Source organism: Moschus berezovskii, chromosome 15, assembly GCF_049115385.1.
Source record: "Moschus berezovskii isolate FMDL1 chromosome 15, NW_MosBer_1.0, whole genome shotgun sequence".
In the NCBI taxonomy this organism is placed as follows: Eukaryota; Metazoa; Chordata; class Mammalia; order Artiodactyla; family Moschidae; genus Moschus; species Moschus berezovskii.
The window spans coordinates 18,302,039-18,327,946 of record NC_142474.1 but is presented as its reverse complement, the minus strand read 5'-3'; the positions used below and the strand labels follow the sequence as shown (position 1 = coordinate 18,327,946).

At 48.8% G+C, this 25,908-nt stretch overlaps 1 protein-coding gene across 9 annotated transcripts in view; it reads left to right on the top strand.

Moving 5' to 3' along the window:
- The window catches only part of EPB41L1 (erythrocyte membrane protein band 4.1 like 1), a 142,560-nt gene that overhangs the window by 78,645 nt on the left and 38,007 nt on the right, over nucleotides 1-25,908 (top strand). For all 9 annotated transcript variants that reach the window (XM_055436704.2, XM_055436685.2, XM_055436711.2 and 6 more), the window contains 10 exons: nucleotides 5,907-6,097; nucleotides 7,712-7,876; nucleotides 9,707-9,811; nucleotides 10,810-10,852; nucleotides 14,447-14,522; nucleotides 19,661-19,879; nucleotides 22,198-22,285; nucleotides 22,788-22,940; nucleotides 24,796-24,893; nucleotides 25,348-25,523. In XM_055436704.2, coding sequence (XP_055292679.1) covers nucleotides 5,921-6,097; nucleotides 7,712-7,876; nucleotides 9,707-9,811; nucleotides 10,810-10,852; nucleotides 14,447-14,522; nucleotides 19,661-19,879; nucleotides 22,198-22,285; nucleotides 22,788-22,940; nucleotides 24,796-24,893; nucleotides 25,348-25,523 — 1,300 coding nt within the window. In that variant the 5' untranslated portion in view covers nucleotides 5,907-5,920. Of the gene's footprint in view, nucleotides 1-5,906; nucleotides 6,098-7,711; nucleotides 7,877-9,706; nucleotides 9,812-10,809; nucleotides 10,853-14,446; nucleotides 14,523-19,660; nucleotides 19,880-22,197; nucleotides 22,286-22,787; nucleotides 22,941-24,795; nucleotides 24,894-25,347; nucleotides 25,524-25,908 lie in introns of those variants that run through there.

The window sequence follows — 25,908 nt, the reverse complement described above, 5'->3', positions numbered from 1 at the left end:
GTGGTGAAAATTTTTGGAAGAAGATAGTAGTGGTTGTTATACAACACTGTGAATGTAATTATTGTCCCTGAATCGTTACACTTAAAGGTGGTTAAGATGGCAAAAACAGAATAAAGCAAAACCAAAAACCCAGCTGTAGCCGAATAAAAGAAAAAGGAAGGAGGGACCCAGTTTAGACAGAGTGGTCAAGAGGCACATAAACTGAGATCTGAAGGGTGAGAGCTGCCAGGAGACAGGGGACAAGCCCACTGTCCACACGGAGGGAGCAATAAGGGCAAAGCCCCAAGACAGAGGCAAGCCTGGCGTGACTGAGGTGCAGACGGAAAACCTGTGTGACAGCGCTGTCGCAATGATGGTGGCAGTAGGGGAGCTAAGCAGAGGCCTTATGCGGGGACCTGGAGCTTTGGTAAGGAGTTTGCACTTCGTTTTGATGGGAGGTCATTGGGGGTTTTACATCCAGTTGGACTTTAACTGTGGCTCCTCGTGGAGAATAAGCCCTAGGAGAGTCCAACTGGCTAAAGGGACCATGGAAGAGATGGAGCCGCCATGCAGACTGGAGCTGAGAGTGGCTTGGACCTGGGTGGAAGTAGAGCTGGAGAAAAAGAACAAATCCAATTTACTGGACTCAGAGATGCTGAGTCACGCTGACCCCGGTGGGAGAGCTTGATGTATAAACCAGTTGATTCACTTTTAATGTGGGGGTACAACCGCAGGCCAAGTGGGTATTGCCTCTTCCGGGCAGAGACACCCTCTCCCTCTAGGCGGCCCAGATGGAAAGCCACAGCATCTGAAGGCTGCTGAGTGCCCTCAGAAAGCAAGGCCGGGGAGCCAGCCTGTGGTTGCAATGTTGAAGAGTGTCAGAGGCTGACAGGCTGCTGAGCTGGCCCCAGAGGGGGCCAGGCGAGCACGCTGGGCCTTACTGGGCCCCTCACCTCCAGACAGGGCTGGCTCAGGCACCGTCAGCATTTCCTTCTCTGGCTGACCTTTCCCTTTTCTAATCCTGCGCATTCGGGTTTTCATATGTTAGTGTCATCAGTCAGGCTTTGCTGGCCTCTGTCTCTCTCTCCATCTGTTCTGGGTAGGCACTTCTTTTTTTGTTTTTGTTTTTTCAGTTGTTGGGTTTGTGTGTGTGTGTGTGTGTGTGTGTTTTGGCCTCATCATGTAGCACGTGGAATCTTAGTTTCCCCACCATGGCCCAGGGATTGAACCTGTGCTCCCTACAGTGGAAGTGCCAAGTCTTAACCACTGGACCACCGGGGACGTCTCAGGGTGGGCACTTCTAAACCCCAGCTTCGCAGACCACTTCCCACTCTGGCTTCCCATTACTGCTTGTCATTCTGGATCTTCTCAGGGTTGTTTTATTGGGTGCCCTCTTTATGCTATTTTCCTGAATCTCCATCACCCCCCTGAGAAGGAGGGAGAAATATCTCTGTGTTAGGGTTGAGATGACCTAAGCTCAGAGGAGTGAAGTCACTTGCCCAGTGTCCCAGAGGGAGCTAGTCGGGGAGGGTGCCGGGTCTGGGTCTCACTGACCTGGGTCTGCCTCTGGCCCTGCTGCCCTGCATGGAGGGGTCCATGAGATGACTACGCATAGGGTCTTTGACGGTAGGCCTGGCCTGCAACGGCTCAGTGACAGGAGTCTTGCCCTTTGCAGCAGAGTAACATTTCTGAGTCTTGCAAAGCTGCCACCGCCTACACCGCCCCCCACACCATCCACCTCCAGCCTCTTCATTTCTCCCTGACTTAAACCTATTCCTCCTGCCAGCCTGTGTGGAGCTCACATTTATAGGCTTCTTGTTCCAAGAAGTCAAGTTGTCAATGCCGGGACTTCACTGGTGGTCCAGTGGCTAAGACTCCACGCTCCCAACACAAGGGGCCAGAGTTCGATTCCTGGTCAGGGAACTAGATCGCGCATATGGCAGCTAAGGGTCTGCATGCCACAACTAAGACTCAGTGCAGCCAAATAACTAAATGTGAAAAAAAGCAAGAGGTCAAGACTCCCTGTCCTCCACACATCCCTGCTTGTTCCCACATCTGAGCCTTTGCCCACATGGTGACCTAGTCCAAATGTCCTCCCTGCCATCACCTGTCTAGAGTCTCCCTTTTTTCAGAATCTAACTCCAGCTCACCCTGCACTCCCTACCCTATACGTCTTCCTTGGAAACCCCAGGCCCCAATCACCAGGTCCCAGAATCTTCTAGAGGCTGAAATGTACCCAGGCAAATCTATGTCACATCCTGGGTGACTATCATCCTCCCACGTGGCAGGAGCTCCACGGGAACCAGTACATGGTCGTCTGGGTCCACTACAGTGCCTGGCCAGCTTGGCCGCCCAGTGGGTTCCATCAGTCTGCTGACCTGGTCCTGGGCAGAACTGTGCCCATGTGACTGGCTGTGGCAGAAGCCAAGGTCAGGTTCTTGGCTCACTTTCTGGGCCCCAGTGAGAGAACCATGCCGTTATCCCCAGACTTGTGAGATGAAGAAGGTTCTCCTCATCACAGATTTAAAATATAATAATGTGATTTCTCTTTTTAATTCACAAATTTTCTTTTAGGTTTAAACAGATTTTATTTATCTCTGTCTCATCCTGTCATACCAGACCATGTGCATTGGAAACATTTATTTTTTGACTTCTATTTTTTTTAAATCATTCAAGAAATCTCCAAGTGTAGTAGAGGAAGATGAGAACTACAGTTAAACGGAAAGAAGAAAAAAAATAATCTGTCTACCCGCCTTCTAGAAACAACCATAGTTAATACTTTGCTGAATTTTCTTTTTTCTTAAAATATTTATTTCTTTGGCTGTACCTGGTCTTATTTATAGCACTCGGGATCTCTAGTTACAGCATGAGAACTCTTAGTTGTGGCATGGGGAAATCTAGTTTTCCCTAACCAGGGATTGAACCTGGCCCCCCTGCATTGGGAGTGCAGAGTCTTAGTCACTGGACCACCAGGGAAGTCCCCTTTGCTGAATTTTCTGTATCTGTATGTGTACATTAGTTAAAATAGGGTCGATCTGTACAAACTGTTGTGTGTCAGGCTTTTTCACTCAGGTGTCCTCCATGATTTTGTACATCCCCTCATTTCCCTCTCTAGAGCAGACACTCCATCTTTTATCTCACCAGCCCCTGGCCACAGGATTTGTCTGTGGCTCATGCCGCTGCCTTGGCTCCCAGCCCGGGCCTGAGTGCTTTCTCCTCCTCTGAGATTCTGTTGAGGTTTGCCTGAGGCAGCAGAGTGCAGCGGGAAGAATAATGGACCCAGAGCTGGGATCTGGGGAGTCAGGAGGCTGGGTGAGGAGGAGAGTGGGCGGGAGGGACCAGGGAAAACTTGTCTGAGGAAATGTCTGTTGCTCAAGCCCCTTTTGCTCTCTGGGTCTCACCTGTAAAAGAAGAGGAGGAGACTAAATTATCTCAGAAGCTTCCAGCTCCTCTCATCTGTGGTTCTGCCAGCACCAAGCAGTCACGCCAGCAGCCTCTGCTGGAGACCTGGGCGGTGAAAGCCTGGGATATTTATTTAAGATTACTTGGCTGGCTATTTCCAAGTCGATGCAGGCCCTGGTGAAGGTTCAGCGAGTCCAGGCTGAAATCAGACTGAAGCAGAGGCAGGAGGAGATGTCCTGGAGCCTCTGGGCTGCCTGAACCCATGAAGGGTATGTGGATTCTGCTTCTCCCAGCACAAAATATACAGATTAGTCTGTGGATTTTTTTTTTTTTTTGGAAGCAAAATTAAGCCGCATTTATTTGGAGAGCTCTTCCCTGTAGGCCCTATCTAGCATCATGCCTGGTATCTCCAGTGCAGGCTTAGAAGAAATCCAGATCCAGGCAGATTCGTCTCAGTTTGACCTCATGAGGCTGTGCGGCCCCCGGAGCAGCTCTGTGGCTTTGTGTTCTGGCACTGAGTCAGCACTTGGCGTCATGTAAGCAACAGAGCTTTTATTTAACGATGGCTTTAAGTTATAACCATAAAGCCCAGGGTAATGATGTGAGTGGAAAGCATTTCTGGGTGGGAATGAGGCCATGTGGACCAAGGCCTTCCCTTCCTCCTCATCTTCTTAACAACAGCATCCATAACACCAGACCCTCTCATTTGTGCTACAAGCTCCAGCTTACACAGCGCTCCACTCATTATCCATAAGGTGGGGATTGAGGATGCTCACGACCTATCTTGGGTCCTGGAGATGTTGGGTGGCTGGGTGGGGGTGCTCAGGGCCCTTGACTTTCTGTTCAGTGCCCTTTGCTTTGGGCAGGACTGGTGGCTCCTAGAAGGCAGTGGGGGAAATAAGATGGAGGCTTGGAGCATGTGCATAGCCCAGGGTGGATCCAGTATCTGTGTGCCTCTGCCCGTCAGATGCCCCCACAGTGGGTGGGGTGGGGGAGGGACCTGCCAAATCTCATCTGGATCTTTCTTTAATCTTAAAGTGATGGATTCAGAGGAAGGCTCTAGACTCAGCAGGTGAGGGTTCCTGCTCATTTCTGTTTCCAGGTTTTGAGAGGTGTGTTTTCACTGATGGGGGTCAGAAATGGATTCTTTTGCTTTCCTAAAAACAAACAACTTGTGGGTTAAATATATGTATGTGTGTGTGTGTGTGTGTGTGTGTGTGTGTGTATTTTTAAAATTATACAAGTAATTCCAAAGTGTATGAAGTTAAAAATGAAGTTCCCTCTCTTATCATGCCCTATGGAGCTCTCTTTTTTTTCTCTTGTACCTACTTCTGAGTTATTGACCTCTCTTAACAGTTTAGTGAGTATCCTTTCAGATCTTTTACTACATGTGTTCAAGCACTAAGATGTTGAGATTGTTGGGGTTTATAAGGACCTACTGCCCAGCTGCTCTTTGGAATAAGCAAATTGCAAAGAGAGAAAAGGAGAGAGAGAGAGAGAATGGCATGGTCCCATTTATATTTATATATATATATAATTTATAATATAATTATATATAAATATATTACAAAAATATAATATATAATATAAATTTAAAGTATAATTTAAATATAATATACAATTATATATAATTATATATATAAATTATATATATAAATGGGACCATGCCATTCTCTCTCTCTCTCCTTTTCTCTCTTTGCAATTTGCTTATTCCAAAGAGCAGCTGGGCAGTAGGTCCTTGATTCTCTGAAATCTCATTTCCTGCTTCAAGGGGGAAATGATAAGAATAGTCTGTCGCAGAGATAATTTCTGAGTCCCTCGCTTTTGGGATGAGTCCTAGTGAGACGAACTGACTGCCCATTTGTAGCAGACGTGGGGCCTGAGCCCAGATCTCCGTCTTTGACATCATCAGGGCTATGCGTTTGGTAAGAGGACTTGTCTTACCCATTTAGATCCATCCTGACCTCATCCCCGTGGAGTCAGGGGGCAGGAATTATTGAGACTTGGGGCATGAAGAGCCTTGCCTAATGTCGGGGCTGGAAGGACTGGGAGCCCAGGGCTCTTTGGGTTGAGTTCAGTTATCCAGCATTGTCTGAGGGGCTGCCGTGTGCCAGGTGCTGTGGTGGGAGAGACAGCCGGGCCCAGGGCCTGCCTGGAGGTGGTCCCTGACTGTCCCTGGTGCTCTTGGCAGAGTGGGGCCCCCTGGAGAGACTCTCCTTGTCCCCAGGAAGGGCTCTGATTCCAGACCTGGGCTAAGAGACTGGAGTCCCTGAAGAGCAATATGGGCAAAGGGTGGGTGGGGGTCTGTGACCTCAGCTGCTGCCGCTGACCCCTCACTTCTCCGGACTCTCTCCCCATCCTCCCTTCCTCTGTCTCTCCCTCCTCCCCCTCCTCCCTGTGGCTCTTTGTCCATTTGACTCCATCTGTCTCTCTCGGTGTGTGGTTCCTGTCCGCCTCCCTCTGTTCTGTCATGGCCTCGCTGCCCCTCTCCCTCATCGCATTCTCTCTCCTTCATGCCAATGCAGGCGTGCTGGTCACCATGACAACAGAGACAGGCCCTGATTCTGAGGTGAAGAAGGCTCAGGAGGAGGCCCCGCAGCAGCCTGAAGCAGCCGCCGCAGCGACCACCCCTGTGACCCCCGCGGGCCACGGCCATCTCGAGGCCAACTCCAATGAGAAGCAGCCGCCCCAGCAGGACGCTCGGCCTGCAGAACAGGTGTGTGCCCAGCAGCGGGGAAAGAAGGAAATGGAGATGTACTGTTGACCCACGACATGCCGAGCACTGTGCAGGGGCCATCATGTTCATTTTTACATTTTATTCTCCAGGACCTCAGGAGATAGCTATTCATTTCCCCAAGTTACAGTGGGGGAAACAGAGCCTCAGCAGGATGGAGTCACATTGCTATAAAGTTCTGTGTGCTTAGTTGCTCCATCATGTCCAACTCTTTGTGACCCCATGGACTGTAGTCCACCAGGCTTCTCTGTCCGTGGGGATTCTCTAGGCAAGAATACGGGAGTGGGTTGCCATGCCCTCCTCCAGGGGATCTTCCCAACCCAGGGATCAAACCCAGCTCTCCCACATTGCAGGTGGATTCTTTGCCATCTGAGCCACCAGGGAAGCATAAAGTGACAGAAGTGCAAGCCAAATCTGTTTCTGTATCTATGTGTATATTGACTGCACTGCATGGCATGCAGGATCTTAGTTCCCTGACCAGGAATTGAACCCATGCCTTCTGAAGTTGAAACGTGGAGTCTTAACCACTGGACTGCCGGAGAAGTTCCAAGTCAAATCTAGATCTGATGTTGAAAATCTGTGTTCCTTCAACCTTATTTTCCTATTCCCTCAAGCTGTCCATTCAAGCTGGGCAGGCCTAGTGTGACTCCAGAGCAAAATTCATCATCTAAAGAGACAAGAAGGGGCTTCCCTGGTGGTCCAGTGGTTAAGAATATGCTTTCCAATGCAAGGGATGCAGGTTTGATCCCTGGTAAAGAAACTAAAATCCCACGTGCACAGAGCAACTAAGCCCACACTGCAGTTAGAGAGCCTGCTCACTGCAACGAAGACCTCGCACAGTCAAAAAAGAACAACTTAAATAAAAGAATAAAGAGACAAAGGACTTGGGGGGGAGGACGCATCATCTAGCCATTGAATTCACACCTCCCTTAATTCACGACAGGACTAGAGAGGGAAAGGGCTCAGCCAAGATCACTGAGGGTATCCGTTGCAGAGTTAGGACTAATGTGCAGAGCTCTGACCTCCCTTCCTTTCAGATCAGTCCTAGCCACTGGTGACTCAGTAGTAAAGAACCCACCTGCCAATGCAGGAGACTCGGATTCGATCCCTGGTTTGGGAAGATTCCCTGGAGAAGGAAATGGCAACACGTTCCAGTATTCTTGCCTGGGACATCCCATTGACAGAGGACCCCGGCAGGGGCTACAGTCCATGGGGTTGCAAAGCAGTCAGACACAACTTAGTGACTCAACAACAACAAAACCTCATGCTTGACCCATTGACAGACCAAGCCCTGATAACTCATGCACTGTTAGTTCTAAGGAGAAAGGATAGCTCTGGCCTCTGGGTTTGGTTCTGTGGGATGCTTCTTCCTGCAGGGGAGCTGTGGACCCCTCCTATGAACCCACCCATTGTATGTAGTGCTGACTCTCCTCCTGCACCCTGGAAGGGGGATCACCTGAGGGGGGTCTTAGAGGGCCATGGCTCTCATTTTGGAGTCTGTCTTAGCTCCAGCTGCTTCCTCATTGCATCTCATTTGGATGAAAGGCTATGGTTTCCAGCTCATTGATCAAATCCTTCGCTTGGTTGGACCTGCAGAGCCTAGACATGGAGGAGAAGGACTATGGGGAGGCCGATGGCCTGTCAGAGAGGACCACGCCCAGCAAGGCCCAGAAGTCACCCCAGAAGATTGCCAAGAAGTACAAGAGTGCCGTCTGCCGAGTCACTCTGCTCGATGCTTCGGAGTATGAGTGCGAGGTGGAGGTAGGGAGCCACAGCCCAGCCACAGCCCACTGGCCTCAGAGCCAGGACAGGCTTCTGGGCACTCAGCCTGGGCCAAGCCAGAGGGCGTCCATTGTTAATGGAGGCCTGGACCGACTGCCGTGTAGATGACAGGCCAGCCCTCCTTTGCCCAGATCCTGTCACCAAGGCCCAGACAGGGCTCTTATGATTGCACATAGGATTAGATGAGGCCCAGGCCTGGCACCAGGAAAAGCCTTAGGGTGGCTGTACCTTGGGTAGGACTCACTGTCTAGGGGCTGATCTGTAGCCTGGTAGGACCTCTTCTATCTCACCCAGTAGATACTGAGGTTTCGATTAGAATCATTTTCATGTATTTATTGGATGGAGAGAGGGGGTTCTCCCTGTGAACCACCCTATCCAGGGTGCCAGGACAAACTGGTCACTCGAGGGTTCCATGGTAAGGTGTCCCCCAGGCATAGGGAGGTGGCACATGGGAAGGACTGCTCCCCACGGGCTTTGTAGAAACCCCGTGGCGTGGTTCTGCCCCCAGTGGGTGGCAGGGAGGACCCCTCTTCTCTAGGGTCAGCCCTCCTGGCCCCACATTTAGCGTCTCCCTTTCCCTATGTTGGCTGGAACTCCCACTTGAATTCTGAACTCTGACGGCCCCCTTAGAGGTTCTGCCCCCTTCCAGGTGCCATTCCTGGCCCGTCCACAGTATGGAAGAGTCCAGAGGGTGGCCTTACTGCTGAGAGTTACAAGAGCCACCAGTTCCCCCCAACCCAACCCCAACCTCTGAGCCCTGGTCTTAAGGGACTGACTGACTTCTAAGCCCTGGGAGGCTGGTTCTGTCATCTTTGGGGTTTCTTTTTTTTTTTTATGTTTATTTCTTCCATAGAAGGGTTGCAGGGTGGACACCCTGGGCAAAAGAGAGTGATATCCTCTCCCTCTTCTCTCCTGCCCATGCTGGCCCCAGGGTACTGTTTCAGCTGCCCTAGGAGAGCGTGAGGGTTTGACCGAGGCCGCTTTCTCTGAAGGCCTCCTTTAAGAGAGGAGGTCAAAAACCCCCAGATCCCTTGGTTTTTCAGCCATTCCCACAGTCAGGCCTGATCCCAGTTCCAGTGACTCTGCCAGACCTTGCAGGGACCTCACCACCTCCCTGGAGTCCCCTGCCTCTTTGGGTGGTGACTGCTTCACCTGCCTCTGTTCCTAATCCTCAGGCCTGGATGGTGCCCAGAGAGGTAGCACGCGTGGATGATGGGAACTCGGGGAGAAGGTGACTCCCACAATGCTGCTTCCATCTGAAGCTGATTTAGGCTCTATGAACACCTGAAGAAACTCTCTTGCTGCTTGGATAGGGGCGCTCCCTTAGTGTAAGGGGAGGGGCCTGGGAGGAGAGTTACTCTGTGACACTGAGTCCCAGGCCCTCCCCTCCTCCCCTGCCCACATCTGTGACCTCTCAGGCAGCTCGTCTCTTCCTCTCACATCCAAAGCTCAGATTTTTGGTTTTCTCCTCCTTGGGTCCAACTTAGACTGTTTCTCTTACTCACTGTACAGGAAGGAGAAGTCAGTCACACCCTGACCCCACTCCAGCTTCCCCACAAGCATATTAAGTGCTAGAAGGACCCCAGGAGGGCTTGGATAAAGACAGTGGATGGGTTGGGATTAGTGTCCCCCCAGGATCTCTTTGTACTTGGTAAGCAGGGCCCAGTGGGAGACAGGAGCTCTGAGATCCTCCCCAGATGCTGGAAGCCTCTTGGGGGTTTTCACGTCGTCCTGGTGGAGCCTGGGGCACCTCCCTGCCCCACCCTGATGTGTGTTCCAGCCTCATGGCATCTCTGCTTCTCTCTCTAGAAACACGGCCGGGGCCAGGTGCTGTTTGACCTGGTCTGTGAGCACCTCAACCTCTTGGAGAAGGACTACTTTGGCCTGACCTTCTGTGATGCCGACAGTCAGAAGGTACCTGGGCTGGGGAGCGGAGTTGGTTGGAAGGTCTGCTGCGGGGAGACATCTCCTCTTAAGCCCCCATTGGCCTGGCCGCATCCTATGGCTTCCATCAATCCTCAGACCTCCATTAGGCACCCTTTCTTTTTTGGGGGGAAGTAGGCTGCAGTCCGCGGGGTCGCTAAGGGTCAGACACGACTGAGCGACTTCACTTTCCCTTTTCACTTTCCACTTTCACACATTGGAGAAGGAAATGGCAACCCACTCCAGTGTTCTTGCCTGGAGAATCCCAGGGACGGGGGAGCCTGGTGGGCTTCCGTCTATGGGGTCACACAGAGTCGGACACGACTGAAGTGACTTAGCAGCAGCAGCAGCAGACCACTTTTAAAGTCTTTATTGAATTTGTTTCCATACTGCTCTGTTTTATGTTTTGGTTTTTTGGCTGCAGGGCATGTGGGATTTTAAATCCCCGATCAGAGATCTAACCCGCACCCCTGCCTTGGAAGGTGACCTCTTAACCACTGGACTGCCAAGGAAATCCCCACTAGGCACCTTCTGTCTGCACAACCCCAGGGCTCATCCATCCCTGTCTATCCTCAGTTCTCTGTCTCCCCTGCAAGGTCCTTCCTTGGGACCTGCAAGTCAGCCCCAGATGAGTATCTGCAGACCGTGACATGGCTTCCTGGGGAAATAACCCCAGTGCCTCCTCCCCACCCTTGGGACGCTCCTGTCTGAATTTCCTCCTTCTCACCCATGCCAGCTGCATTACCTGTTCACCGTACTGCTTCAGAACAATGCCAGGCTCAGGGCCCCAGGTCCCCAGTCCTGCGTGAAACCAGGCCTCATTCCCTCACCTCCCAGTCCCAGGGGAAATGACCCAGACTGCTCAGCCCGGGAAGGGTGTTCCCTGCTGGGGTGCTGTCTGCAGGGTGTTTCAAGATATTTCTGTCTCCTCACCCTACCCACGTCCCCTCTCCCAGCTCCCTCTAAGGACCTCTTGTCTTCTCCTGCAGAACTGGCTGGACCCCTCCAAGGAAATCAAGAAGCAGATCCGGAGTGAGTGACCTGCCTTGGTGGGAACGTGGTGGGGACTCCATCCTCCTTGGGGAAATGCATTCAGACCCATGAGTTCATTTGCTGTGCATGACAGATCTTAGGGAAAGCAGGGTATTCTTGTAGGGATGAGGAGCCTGAAGCCTGGACAAGAGGAATGAGTATCTGGAGTCACTTAGCATGTTAGCAGAGGAGTATTTAGGATGTCAGCCCTAGGCAGCCCAGGTCTGCAAGCCCAGAAGGGACTTGCAGGGTCATCTAAGACAAGGGGGCAAACTGATGGCCCTAAAAATGGCCACCCTCCCTTGCAGGGCCAGTGTTGTCTTGGGTGATCTGTGACTTTTGACTCAGAATCCTTGTCCGCACTAAACTCTAGCCTGCTGCCAACTGATCGGTAGTGAACGTGTCCTGGTAACTGAGGCCCTGAAAAAGGCAGTTATTTACTCAAGATCACAGAGTGAGGTATTGGCCACGCCAGGTCTCCAGCCCTGGCCTCCCGATACCATCCTGCACTCTTTTCAAGGCCTGGAGCGAAGGCAGATGAGCAGGCCAACAACCTGTCTTTTCTGGCCCAGAGGGGAAAGCAAGGCATATTGGGAGGGACAGGGCAGCCTTCAGATGGCAGAAGGGAGAGGTAGGTGGCCTCAGCCAGGGGGACATGCAGTAGGTGGGGACTTGGAGCCTGGAGGCAGAGATGCCTCCACCAGGGGCTCCTCCCCCTTGGCTGTGCTCCTCCCCCTTGGCTCCCTGGTCCCCTGGCTGGAAGGCTATAGCCGAGCCTGTTGCCATGACAGCAGGCAGCTGGGTCTAGGGATGCCAGCTGACTATGCAGGAGGGGGCTTGAGGATTCTTCCTGTAGCCTCCTGTCAGTTGGAGACAAAGAGGTAGGCTCACAGAGATAGAGCTCTCTCCTCTGGGGCCAGCAGGATCCTAGACCTGGCCTTCAGGCTGTCTCCAGCAATGTCAGCCCAGCCGGGAAGCCTGCCTCTCATGCCCGAGAGGATCAGAAGACGTGCGGGTGGCTGAGAGTGTTTGAGATGGACCAGGACTTTGGAAAAGAGAAGCTGCTGATAGAATCTTTGGGTCTCAGCTCTCTCCCAGGGCAGGGAGTCGGGTCTCCTCAAGTTATTTCGAAGCAGAGCTGCCTCCTTCAGTCTCTGATCCTTTCCCCAGTTTCTACTCATTCATCCCAGTTCTGTCTTCCCGGGCTCCATGGAACAATTTGTTTATCCCCTACTCTACCCGCCACATCATGTGGCTTGTGGAATCTTCCCCAACCAGGAATTGAACCTAGGCCCTCAGCAGTAGGGGCAGATTTAACCACTGGACCACCTGGGAATTCCCTGTCCCCTTTCTTGATCTGTGACAGCCCCAGCCTTCTGAAGCTGGCACCTGAGTTCTGATGTCCTGGCCTTCAGAGTTTGGTATATTTCCTCCAGAATCTCAGTGCCCATCACTCAGGGGACAATTTCTCTCCCTCTCCGGATTCCTGCATCTCCCTAGCAAGTGGATTAATGATTCCTGCCTCGCTAGGTGGGGATGAAGTTTCTATGATGTGGGTGTGGACAACAGGCAAGCACATAGTAGGTTCTTCACAAAGTAGGACGCAATCTGGTGTGAAGGTTAAAAGGGCAGACACGAGTCAGACTGCCTAGATATGAATCCTGACTCCATCACTACTTCTTGTGTTAATTAATTGTTCTGTACCTCATCATCTATAAAGTGTGGGTCGCCCTTATAATTAGGGTTCTTGTGAGGATTAAATGAGTTATTAGGTGTTTAATGCCTAGAACGTGCCTGCACATAGTAGCACCCAGTTTGTTTTAGCCATTATTATTATTACTGTTAATTATTGCCATTATTTTCTCTCTTTTTCTCTTTTTTTTTTTTGCTGCACTGCATGGCTTGCTGGAGCTCAGCTTCCTGGCCAGGAATTGAACCCAGTGAAAGCCCGGAATCCTAACCATTAGGCAACCAGGGAACTCCTCCATTATTATTCTTGAGACAGAAATTGTTTCCCCTTGAGGAGTTAGCTGTGGTCAGGAACCTAAGCTGTGGGGTCTTAGGATCAGAGGCTAGACCTGTTTTCTACCACTGACTGGCTGGGTGATCCTGGGAGGATGACTTAACCTCTCAAAATCTTTATCTGTTAAAACAAAAGTACACCTCAGGATCATTATAAAGATTAAATTCCAAAAAACATGTAGAAAGTTCTTAGCAAGCCAAGCAACCAGCTGTTAGTAAGTGTGGGAGACATGACAGCAATGAAGATCGTGATGACCACAGGGACAGGATGGTAGTGATGGTGTGGTCACCAGCCCTTCCTGACCGTGGCCATGCCCTGGATGGGCCTTGTTTTCTCACTTTGTCAGGGGTCCTTTTTTAAAAAATTGAATTAATTAATTTAAAAAGTATTTATTTATTTTGCCATGCCAGGTATTAGTTATGGCAGGATCTTCGATTTTCACTGCAGCATGAGAACTCTTAGTTGCAGCATGTGGGATCTAGTTCCCTAACCAGGTATTGAACCTGGACCCCCTGCATTGGCAGCATGGAATCTTAGCCAGTGGACCACCAGGGAAGTCCCTGGTGGGGGTTCTTTTAGAACTTGGAGCCCAAAATATACAAGGGGCCATCTGACCTTTGTTCTGGACTATGGCCTTTCATCAAGGCCATCTCCCTTCCCACCCACCCCCCCTTCTTAAGTGGTCATCCCTTTTCTTGGCTAGCAGAGCTTTTCTCCAGCTAAAACCTCAGCCTTTATTTTTCTTTACTTTTTAAATGTGTACCATTGATTTTTCATAGCTAAATGTGGAGGTTAACATTTATCCCAGTAAAATGTTTTTGTTACTTTTAGCCCATTATATTTGCCTTTCAGTCTCCTTTATAATCCATTTGAGATGGAGTCAACATCAGATAGAACAGAGTTTTGCAAAGTCTATTCTGAGAAACCTTAATATGGAAGGAGGCCCTGTGACAAATGGAGGCAGCAGGTCTTTTGGGCTGCATGTCCCCCCTTTAAGAGGTGCAATGCACAGTAGCAGAGTGGGCTCTGAGAAACCCAAAGTCAGGAAACCTGTTTAATGTGGTACTCTCTAGATTAGCTATCTTCCCATTAATGTCCTGGGGCACAGACTTTGGTGTAGAGGAAAGAGAGTGGGCTCTGGAGCCAGGTGGCCAGGGTGGTTCTGAACCTTAGCATTGCTACTTCCTAGCTGGTGACCTTGGACTGGCCATTTTACTACCTGGGCCTCACCGTCCTCATTTATAAAATGGGGGTGATCGTAGGACTTGTTTACTGGGCTGTTGTGAGGTTTAATGAAGTGATATTTGTAAAGTATTTAACAGCATGTCTAGCATGTACCATTGGTTTTCTTTCTTTCTACCTTCCTTCCCACTGCTAGTTCACCAGTCTTTTAATCTGGTCCTCAGTCTCCTCGTCTGTCAAATGGGAATAATGTTCCAGGCTTTCTTATGGGTTTGTCCTAAATTACAGTTATGGAAGAACTTTGAAAAATTGCCCATGAGATGGTACATCTGGGCCACCCACTGGGAAGATGGGGCCTCTCTGATCTTTTCTCCCATCTCTTCTCTCAGGCAGCCCCTGGAATTTTGCCTTCACAGTCAAGTTCTACCCTCCTGACCCCGCCCAGCTGACAGAAGACATCACAAGGTGAGGGCTGGGGAGGAGTGGTGTTGGAGGGGGATGGGCACAGGGCCCTGGGAGACACGAGATGGAATATGGGTACACAGTGCAGGGTGCAAACCCAGATGCCTACTGAGGCCATGCAGACAGCATCAACAAGGGAATCCGACTCAGTGCAAGAGAGAGTGATGCAAGCATAGTGGTCTATGCAGTGAGCCCTTGACTTCGGAGGGGGAGGTGTCACAGGGTGCAGAGGGGCTCAGTGGGAATTCAAGAGACAGAACGCACCTAAAACGGTCCCTGTTCCCCTTGGCAATCACATGGGCATCGGGCCCTATTGCTGGAGGAAAGCTAGAGATTTGAGAGTAAAAGCCACAATTTTAAAATGCTGGTGACTCATTTAAACTTTCAAAGCATATGGTGTGGGCCATCTCTGGGTAGGATAAGCCAGACACATCTGAAGGCTGATGGGCTGGGCGGACCACCCGGTTTTGACTATGGGGATAAGGAGGGATTAGAACACAGATGCCTTTGAAAGTGAGCTGCGCACATGTCAGAAGTGTGGAAGTCAAATGGGGCGTGTGACATCCCCAGAGAGGCAAGCCCAGGCTGCTGGAGTGAATTTGGATTGTGGATGCAGGCCTTGTGCCTCAGGGCCAGTAGATAAGAAGGCTTGATGATTAGAAGAGGGTGCGAAGCATCTCTCACGGGGCTCAGCCTGCCTCTGGAACCCAAAACGGGGAGAGGGCTTTCTCTTTATCTAAGTGTGTTAGTTGCTTCAGTCATGTCGGACTCTTTGCGACCCCATGGACTGTAGTCTGCCAAGCTCCTCTGTCCATGGAATTCTCCAGGCAAGAATACTGGAGTGAGTTGCCATTTCCTCCTCTATCTCTTTATCTAAGCCCCTTCCAAAGAGATAGTCTTACTTCTTGATATCCTGGGGCTGTGTCACGCCTACCACAAATAGGATGTGGTTTGGAGCTACTAAGCCAGTCCCCACTGGGTCCCTCTCTAATCTCTGCCACTTGCCAAGCAATCAGTCAAGGGCAAGATACTGAATCTGGTCTTGGGAGATAAAACAGATGTTCCTAGAATAGATCAAATCTGAGGCCTTGGCCTCATTAGCCCTGCTCTAATTCCTGAGGTCAGCCTGGGGCCAGGGTGGCAGCAGCAGGGTCTAAACTTCATTCCTGAAAGGGCTGAGAGGTTTAGACCAGGACAGCCCCCACCCTTCCTGGTCTCCCGCTGGTGCCTCCGCTCTTTGTTCCTGGACATTGGGACACCAGGAAAGAAGTTACCCTTGCCCAGTATGGGTGGCCTCAGGGAATGGGGTTGGTAGTAGCAACTATTTAGGTGTTTATTTTTTTTGGGGGTGCACTGCGTGGCATGCAGGATCTTAGTTCCCCAATCAGGGATCAAACCTGTACCCCCTGCAGTGGAAACCAGCGGACCACCAAGGAAGTCCCTGTGGCAGCTGTTTAGCAAAAAATATTTAAACCCCAAATAAACTGGTCAAAATGACAGAGTGACTGGAATGAAAGACCAGTCTGTGTACTTGGCAATGATTTCTGAATTTGGAGACTTTTGAATGAAATGCCCATAAGCCCACCCTTGGTGCCTGTGATGTTTGAGCTGCTGCTGATTCTGAGCCACAGCCTTGCCTCTGAGCATACACTGAGGCTGCATGTATTTTTTTGTCGGAGCTTCAGTTCTGACTGCAAGATAATGTCATGGAGCAGTACAAATTACTTAAAAATAAAAGCCACTTAAAAGATACAAGTAATTGGGAAAAAAAATGGTGAGAAATGGCAAAATGGTCAGGGAGGCTGAGAATGAACTGGAACATTAAAAAAAATACACAGTAACTTAAAAAGCAATAAAAAAATTTGTTTGAAATGGTTCTAAAAATGGTAAAATCATCCAAGTGTGCATGAAAGTTATAAAAAGTCTTAAAAGTTATAAAAGTGATTGGAAATGTTTCTTCTGAGACAATTTGGTTTTTGACAATTCACTTAGAGCGGTAGCCAAATTAAAAAGTTCTGAGAATACATCGCAAACAGGTTTTTCTGGATGGTGGATTATGGTACAGAAGTTAAAATGAATAAAATCAAGTCGCACGTGCTGACATGGGAAGGGCTATAAGGCACCCAGTTGAGTGTGAAAAAGCAAGTGAGCTGCACAGTCAGATGCTGCATTTGCTAGATTTACCTGCTAAAAACTCCCCATTAATCGAAACCATGTGCATTTTAAAAACTTTATTTTTGTTGTTAATTTTTGCTGTACAGCAAAGTAATTCAGTTATATTCACACACACACATGTATTTTCTTTTACATGTTCTTTTCCATTACGGTTTATTACAGGTAATAGTTCCCCATGCTATCCAGTAGGATCTTGTTGTCTATCTATTCTGTATATATTAATAATAGTTTGCACCTGCGGATCTGCAACTCCCATTCTGTTCCTCCTGTACTACGCCCTCCCCTTTGGCAACCACAAGTCTGTTCTCTGTGTCTCTGAGTCTGTTTCTGTTTTGTAGATAAGTTCATTTGTGTCATATTTTAGATTCCACATGTAAGTGTTATCATGTGGTATGTCTTTCTCTTTCTGACTTACTTTCCTAAGTATGATACTCTCTAGATCCATCTATGTTGCTGCAAATAGCATTATTTCATTCTTTTTTATGGCTGAGTAGTATTCCATTGTATTTGGTTGGCCAAAAAGTTCACTTGAGCTTTTCTGTAATGTCCTGTGGAAAAACCCAAATGAACATTTGGCCAACCAAGTATACCACATCTTTTTTATCCATTCATTTGTTGCTGGATATTTAGGTTGTTTCTATGTCTTGGCTACTATGAGTAGTGCTGCTATGAACATAGGAGTGCATGCATCTTTTTGAATTATATTTTTTCTGAATATATGCCCTGAAGTGGGATTGCTAGATCATATGGCAACTCTATTTTTAATTTTTAGAGGAAGTGCCATACTGTTTTCCATAGTGGCTGCACCAATTTACATTCCTAACAACAGTCTAGGAGGGTTCCTCTTTTCTTCACACCCTCTCTAGTATTTGTTATTTGTAGACTTTTTAATGATGGTCATTCTGACTAGTGTGAGGTGGTACCTCATTGTAGTTTTGATTTGCATTTCTCTAATATTTAGTGACGATGAGCATCTTTTCATGTGCCTATTGGCCATCTGTATATCTTTTTTGGAGAAATGTCTATTTAGGTCTTCTGCCCATTTTTTGATTGGGTTTTTTTTTTACTAGGTTATATGAGCTGTATATTTTGGCATCATTTGAAAATATTTTCTCCCAGTCTATAGATTGTCTTTTTTGTTTTGTTGATGGTTTCCTTTGCTGTGCAAAAGCTTATAAACTTGATTAGGTCCCATTTGTTTAGTTTTGTTTTTCTATTGCCATGGGAGATTGACCTAGGAAAACATTGGTATGATTTATGTCTGAGAACATCGTGCCTATGTTCTTTTCTAGGAATTTTACAGTGTCATTTCTTATATTTAAGCCTTTAAGCCATTTTGAGTTTATTTTTGTGTATGATGTGAGGGCATGTTCCAATTTCATTGATTTACATGTGGCTGTACAGCTTTCCCACCACCACTTGCTGAAGAGACTGTCTTTTCCCCGTTGTATTTTCTTGCCCCTTTGTCAAAGATTAATTGACCATATAGGTGTGTGGGTTTATTTCTGGGCTCTCTATTCTGTTCTGTTGATCCATTTGTCTTTTTTTGTGCCAATGTCATGCTGTTTTGATTACTGTAGTTTTGTGTATTGTCTGAAGTCTGGGGAGGGTTATACCTCCTGCTTTGTTCTTTTTCCTCAGGATTTGGCAATTCTGGGTCTTTTATGGTTCCATGCAAATTATAGGATTATTTATTTTAGTTCTGTGAAAAATGTCGTAGGTAATTTGATAGGAATTGAATTAAATCTTTAGATTGGTTTGGCTAGTATGGCCATTTTAACAATGTTTATTCTTCTAATTATGAGATGTCTTTCCATTTCTTTGAATCATCTCTGATTTCTTTTATTAATGTTTTATAGTTCTCAGCATATAAATCTTTTACCTCCTTGACCAGGTTTATTCTTGTTTGTTTTTTTTAAATTTTTTTTGGATAGAGATTCTAAAGGGGATTTGGTTTTTTACATTCCTTTTCTGATATTTCATTGTTAAAGTATAAAGACATGCAACCAATTTCTGTATGTTAATCTTGTATTTTGCTACCTTGCTGAATTCACTTATCAGTTTTAGTAGTTTTTATGAGGAGTCTTTAGGATTTTCTATATATAGTATCATGTCATCTGCATATAATGACAGTTTTATCTCTTCCCTACTAATTTGGATACATTTTCTTTTTCTTGTCTGATTGCTGTGGTTAGGACTTCTATTCAATATTATGTTGAATAGAAGTGGTGAGGTGGGCATCCTTGCTTGTTCCAGATTTTAGTGGGAAGGCTTTCAGCTTTTCAGCATTGAATATCATATTGGCTGTGGGTTTGTCATAAATAACCTTTATTATGTTGAGATATGTTCCCTCTATACCCACTTTCTTAAGATTTTTTTTATCATGAATGGATGTTGAACTTTATCAAATGCTTTTTCTGAATCTATGAAGATGATCATGTGAAAATTACATACATTTCTAGATGTCCATGGAGGAAAAAGGTCTAAACACCACAGGGATAACAGGAGTAACCTCTGGGGGAGGGGATTAGGACTGAGGATGAATATAAAGAGGAAATTTAGAATTACCTCTAAAGTTTACATTTTTTCCCAAAATAAGTGTATATTAATTGTAAAATTCAAAATACATCACATTTTTAAAAAATGGCTAAACCAGCAAAGCAGTCCTAATTTAGCTTGAAAATGAGTTCGAAATTGAAAATGTTCCCATAGTAGGAAAAATCCATCAAACTTAGAAATGAACAAAAATGCTTAACATTTCATGAAATGTTACATAACCATCTTCTAAGATACACCCAGAGCGTTAACACACGACCTGCCAGTATTAACACATGGCGTGTCTGGGAACATTCCTCTCTGTGCTGAGCATCGATTACTTTGGATCTGATGGGTCCGTGGGAAGCTGTGGTTGGGGGTGTCCAGGGAGGGAGGGCCCCATGCCCATGCCCACTCTCCCCTGTCTCCAGATACTACCTGTGCCTGCAGCTGCGGGCAGACATCATCACGGGCCGCCTGCCCTGCTCCTTCGTCACGCACGCCCTGCTGGGCTCCTACGCCGTGCAGGCTGAGCTGGGCGACTACGACGCCGAGGAGCATGTGGGCAACTATGTCAGCGAGCTCCGCTTCGCCCCGAACCAGACTCGGGAGCTGGAAGAAAGGATCATGGAGCTGCACAAGACATACAGGTGAGAGGACCTCCACCCAGGCCTCCCCTGGCTCCTCAGCCCGTTGGCCATAACCTTCCTGGCTAGACCCCAGAGGCTGTGCTATAAGAACCCCATCTGGTTCTGCTGCTAATGTGAAGTGTGTCTGAGAGCAGACTGTCTCATCAGAGGGGAATGATGGTAACTCACTATGTGACCTTAAATGACTTCTGTATGGGTGTCATAATTCCCTGTCCTTGGCCTCTGAGAATCGGTCTCTTGATCGGCCATTTGGAGATAACACAGTAATAACTATTATGTGTCCCTGGGTAAGTGTCCTGATGTCTCCATCTTGGCATAAAGGTCAAGTTTACATTCTAAAGCCAGACAATCAGGTTCACCTTTTGGCTCTGCCACTTTCTAACTAGGGCATCTTGGGCTGGTTGTTTCACTTCCCCATGCTTTAGTTTCCTCATCTGTTCAGTGGGCACTAATAAAATCTATGTTATAGGGTCCTACTCAATTGACATGAGTTTGAGTGAACTCCAGAATTTGGTGATGGACAGGGAGGCCTGGCGTGCTGTGATTCATGGGGTCGCAAAGAGTCGGACACGACTGAGCGACTGAACTGAACTGAACTGAAGGGGTGCTAAATGGCATGTATTAGAGACTCACTGCGTGTAATTGTTGCTCTGTTATTTGAGGGGTTGAGTCATTGATTGTGCAATGGAAGACACCTTGTTCCAGGAGTTAGAAGATAGTTAACTAGTTGGGTGATGGTGGGCTGGCTATTTAACCTATCTGCCCCATTTTCCACCTGTATTTAAAACAATTTTTTTCCCACCTATATTTGTAAGAACATAGATTATCAGTGTTTCTCAACTGCTGGTATTGGGGCAGGAGAATTCATCACGTGGGATGTTTGGCATCCCTGGACCCCAGGCCCTAAATGCCCATAACACCCCCTCAGTCTTTGTAACCCCCATTTCCAAATTCCTGCCATGAGGGTGATACCCTCTCCCTGAGGGTCCCATGGAATTAAATGGTCCTTTTAAGCTGGAAGCACTTGGGACTCCAAGTCCAGGCTTGTTAGGGGAACCCAGTGTGATAAATAATACAAAACTGTTAGTCACTCAGTCATGTCCGACTCTTTGCAACCCCATAGACTTAGCCCTCCAGGCTCCCCTGTCCATGAGATTTTCCAGGCTAGGATACAGAGTGGGTTGCCATGCCCTCCTCCAGGGGATCTTTCCCACCCAGGGATCCAACTAGTGTCTTTTATGTCTCCTGTGTTGGCAAGCAGGTTCTTGACCCCTGGCACCACCCAGGAAGCTCCTTAGTTGAGACATGTGAGATCTAGTTTCTGACCAGGGATTGAACTCTGGCCCCCTGCCTTGAGAGCATGGAGCCTTAACCACTGGACCAGCGGGAAGTCCCCAGCACTTCAGCTTTAACAGCTCTTTTGACTTAAAGCAGACTGACCTCTAGTGTCTAGGCATCCATGCAGCAGCTCCCCAAGGTAGACAGAGTACAGGAAACTGAGGATACAAGACAGATGGAAGCAAAGTGGTTGGGAATACAACCATGGAGCCACATTATCTGGATTCAAATTCTGACTTTGCTACTTAATAACCGTGTGCCCTTAGGCAAGTTATTCAAGCTGTCTATGCCACAGTTTCCTCACCTATCAAATGAGAATAGTGATATTTACTTTGTAGACTTGTTATGAGGATTCACATGAGTTAATACATGTTAAGTGCTAGGAATGGTAACCAGCACACAATACTCAACAAATATTAGCCGTGGCTAAGTGCAGAGCGTAAAGTTTCCTGGCAGCCAAAGCAAAGAAGGAGTGTGGTAAATTACATAACTCTCCTTTTCAGAAAGGAGAATGTGCACCTATTCTTCAGGGGAGATTAAATGGTTTCTGATAGAAAATTCTGAGAAAAACAGCAGATGTGAGTAATAATTCAGGAGCCCCTGGGTGATTATAATGAGCAGTGTCACTCACAGTGGTTTCATTGTCGTGAAGAAACAGAATTTATGGTTCACGCTTAATCCAATGGCAGAATGAGGCAAAACTCCAGACTCCCGGCTGAGCCCTCGAACGCTTCCTGGAGGAAATAGGACTGGCCCTGAGCTTTGGCAGGAGATGAGAGTCCAGTGGGCTGAAGCAGGGGGCTAGGGGCACAGCATTCGGCACTGAGAGCAGAGGGGACGGACCGGGAAGGCCCAGCTGCACTGTGCTCCAGAAAATTTGCTTCCTGGAGTCCCAGGTTCTGATCATAGCCACCTTCAGCTGGCAGGACTCGGGCCCAGGCCTTTCCCATGGCCATCGTTGATCACTTTCTTTCCCTTAGGGGCATGACCCCAGGAGAAGCAGAAATCCACTTCCTAGAGAATGCCAAGAAGCTTTCTATGTATGGAGTAGACCTGCACCATGCCAAGGTACTGCTGGGGGCCTGGACTCCCCAGGGCCTGGGAGTGCCCCCCGAGGAACTACCAGGGCCTTCCGGAGGGCTTGGTGTGCCAGTCTTTCCTCATTTCTCATCCCTTGACGCTCCATAACCCTTTACTTCCCCATGACCTGTATGATTTTTCTTATTATTTATGAACCTGTCTGTGCTGCCACTAGATTGAGAGCTTCATGAGGGAAAGACATGGGTCTGAACTTATTTCTGTATCCTGAGCACATAGCAAATGACCTAGTATGCCTGGGTACTACTAAATGTTTGCTGGGTGAATGAATGATTGAGTGATTGGCGGAAAATGATCAAAATGAACCGATGGCTCTGTGAGGGATGCATCAGGGGGACTCCCCATGGATGCTCAAACCCTGCTCCTGAGGGCTCATTACAGGCAGAGCCCAGAGAGGGGTTGTGGGCTGGGTGTCAGGCTGTCCTCAGGCTTGGACCCCAGACCTGTCCTTGCACGGTCCCTTCTCACACAGGACTCGGAGGGCATTGACATCATGTTAGGAGTCTGTGCCAACGGCCTGCTCATCTACCGGGACCGGCTGAGGATCAACCGCTTCGCCTGGCCCAAAATTCTCAAGATCTCCTACAAGAGGAGTAACTTCTACATCAAGATCCGGCCTGGGGAGGTGAGCCTGCTTAGGGAACCCCTTCTTCCCTGGGATCAACTAAAATGGTGGGACCCTGGCAGCTAGACCTGGGATTTTTCCTACCAGGGATGCATAGATAGAGGTGCTGGGTGAGGAGAGGGCCCTCTTTTGCTGGGGCTCTCTACATAGACATTGCACTTTCAGTGTGTGCCTGCACGTGTGCACGCACACACACAACAGTGTACCTATAAAGACAGCCACATAGGGACTTCCCTGGTGGTCCAGTGGTTAAAACAATGCACTTCCAATGCAAGGGCCGTGGGTTCAATCCCTAGTCAGGGAAATAGGATCCCATATGCCATGTGCGGCAAAAAATTAATGATAAAAAGATAACCACATATACTTAGGTTACACAGATCAATGAATGTATGCCCATATCTGGGCTTCCCTGGTGGCTCAGTGGTTAAAAACTCACCTGCCAATGCAGGAGATGCGGGTTCAATCCCTGGGTCGGGAAGATCCCCTGGAGAAGGAAATGGCAACCCACTCAGGTATTCTTACCTGGGAAATTCCATGGACAGAGGAGCCTGGCGGGGCTACAGTCCATATAGGGCCTCAAAGAGTGAGATACAACTTAGCAAGTAAGATAACAACTAAGATGTCCATGTTCCTGTGTTTTGCTTACATGTGGCACTCAAGTGTGTACACACACATACACATGATTATACACACATGCAAACTTGAATACTTCCACCCTCCACATCCCATGCATCACAAACTCCACTTTGTTCTACCTCTAGAGTTAGGGCGAGCCCTTCTGCCTCTGGCCCCCTGTCCACTGCCCTGGCCGTCATCTCTCCCCTCCACCCCTCCCTTCTCCTTCCCACTGGTCCCCTGGCCTCCACAGTCACTGTAGGCCTTTTTCTCACAGCTGCTTCGGAGTCCCTTCCAGCAGATCAGGCCAAACCCACCCCACTCCCACTCCTCACTTGAACCTTTCAAGGGCTCTCTTTGGCTCTTGGACTCAAGTCCTAACTCTTCTGCCCACCTGCCTCTTGCACATGTCTCTGCCCTGCTGCCCCACGCCAATGGCACTCCAGCCCCTTGGGGCTTCTCTGAGATCCTTAAGTAAGCAAACTCTCACCTGTCCGAACCCTTTGCATCTGATGTTCCCTCTTCCTGAAATCCTCTGCCCCTCCTTGTCACAGAGCTTTGGTTCCTTTCCCATCCTCCAGCTCTCTGCTCCAAGGTCCCCTGTGTAGAAAGTGCTCCCTGGTAACCCTTTCTTTCTTCCTATGTATTTATTGATTTGGCTGCACTGGGTCTTAGCTGTGGCACGTGGGATCTTCGTTCTGCATAGCAACATGTGGAATCTTTTAATTACCACATGTCAGATCTAGTTCCCTGACTAGGGATCAAACCCGGGCCCCCTGCATAGGGAACACAGAGTCTTAGCCACTGGACCATCAGGGAGGTCCCTGATCACCCTTCTGAAGTAGCACCTGACCCCCGGGCCTGCTCAGACATTCTTGGTCACATCACACATCTCTGTCCATTCCCTTTGTGCCCTTATCAGCATCCGAGATGAGCTTGTGTACTCATTTATTATCGATCCCCTACCCTCCCCCGACCCCTGAGAATCTTCTGTTTGGTCACCATGGTGTCTCTGCTGCTTAGCCCTGGACCTGTCACAGAGTAAGGGCTTAACCCACCTGATTGATTAAATGAATGAATAAATGAGATATATATATATATGTATCATTTATATATATGTTTATATAAATAAATAAGCAGGCCAGAGTCATACAGGCCTGAGAAGAGGTGCAGAAAGCCTGGACTGGCGGTGGGAGTGGGCCCAGGCCCTCCTTCTGACCCGCCCTTCCTGGTTTTGCAGTACGAGCAGTTTGAAAGCACGATTGGCTTTAAGCTCCCGAATCACCGGTCAGCCAAGAGACTGTGGAAGGTCTGCATCGAGCACCACACGTTCTTCCGGTGAGCCTGCGCCCGGGCGGGGTGGGTAGCTGGGGCCGAGTTAGAGGCCGTGTGAGTGGATGTGGGTAGTGTCTGTGTTCTGTCCATGGAAGGAGCCAGTGGGGACTCTAGGAAAACCCTCCTCCTCCTCCTCTTTCCCCAAGCCTCTCCTCTTCTGGACCACTTAGAGTTATAGGAGGAGAAGGGGGCAACAGAGGATGAGATGGTTGGATGGTATCATCAGCTCAGTGGACATGAGTTTGAACAAACTCCGGAGACGGGGAAGGACAGGGAAGCCTGGCATGCTGCTGTCCATGGGGTCACAGAGTCAGACATGACTGAGCAATTGAACAACAAGAGTTGTCATAGCTGGTGGGACAGCAGGATGGAAGGCCAGCTGTGGTCCAGCCTTGGGTCTGGCATTGCAGGTCTGGTCCTCCCTCTTTACCTCCACCCCTTCACCCCTCCCCTGCAGGCTGGTGTCCCCTGAGCCCCCACCCAAGGGCTTCCTGGTGATGGGCTCCAAGTTCCGGTATAGCGGGAGGACCCAGGCACAGACGCGCCAGGCCAGTGCCCTCATCGACCGGCCTGCACCCTTCTTCGAACGCTCCTCTAGCAAACGGTACACCATGTCCCGCAGCCTTGATGGAGGTATGCCCCACACCGGAGGTTGAGGGAGAGGGGTGTGTGGAGGGTATTTCACACTTGATTTGCACCAGGCCTGGAGGCCCAGGAACACTCCTGCATCCAGTGCCTCTCCGTGGGTTAGTTCAGCCTCTGGGTTCCCCTCCTGCTGGAATGTGACACTGCCAACTCTCTGGGCTTCTCACAGCTTCCCTGAGCTGTGGCCTTTTGGGGTCCCAGGTTCACCGTATGGTTTTCTGGGCCCCCTTCCTAAGAAGCTGAGCCGTTCACAGCTTGTCACCGTACTGGAATGGTTTATTTTAACTGCAGTGAGGAGCTAGTGACGTCCTACCGGAGGCAGAGTTATTCCCAATCATTTTTTTGGTTCCACTGGGCTCTGGGCACCTAACCA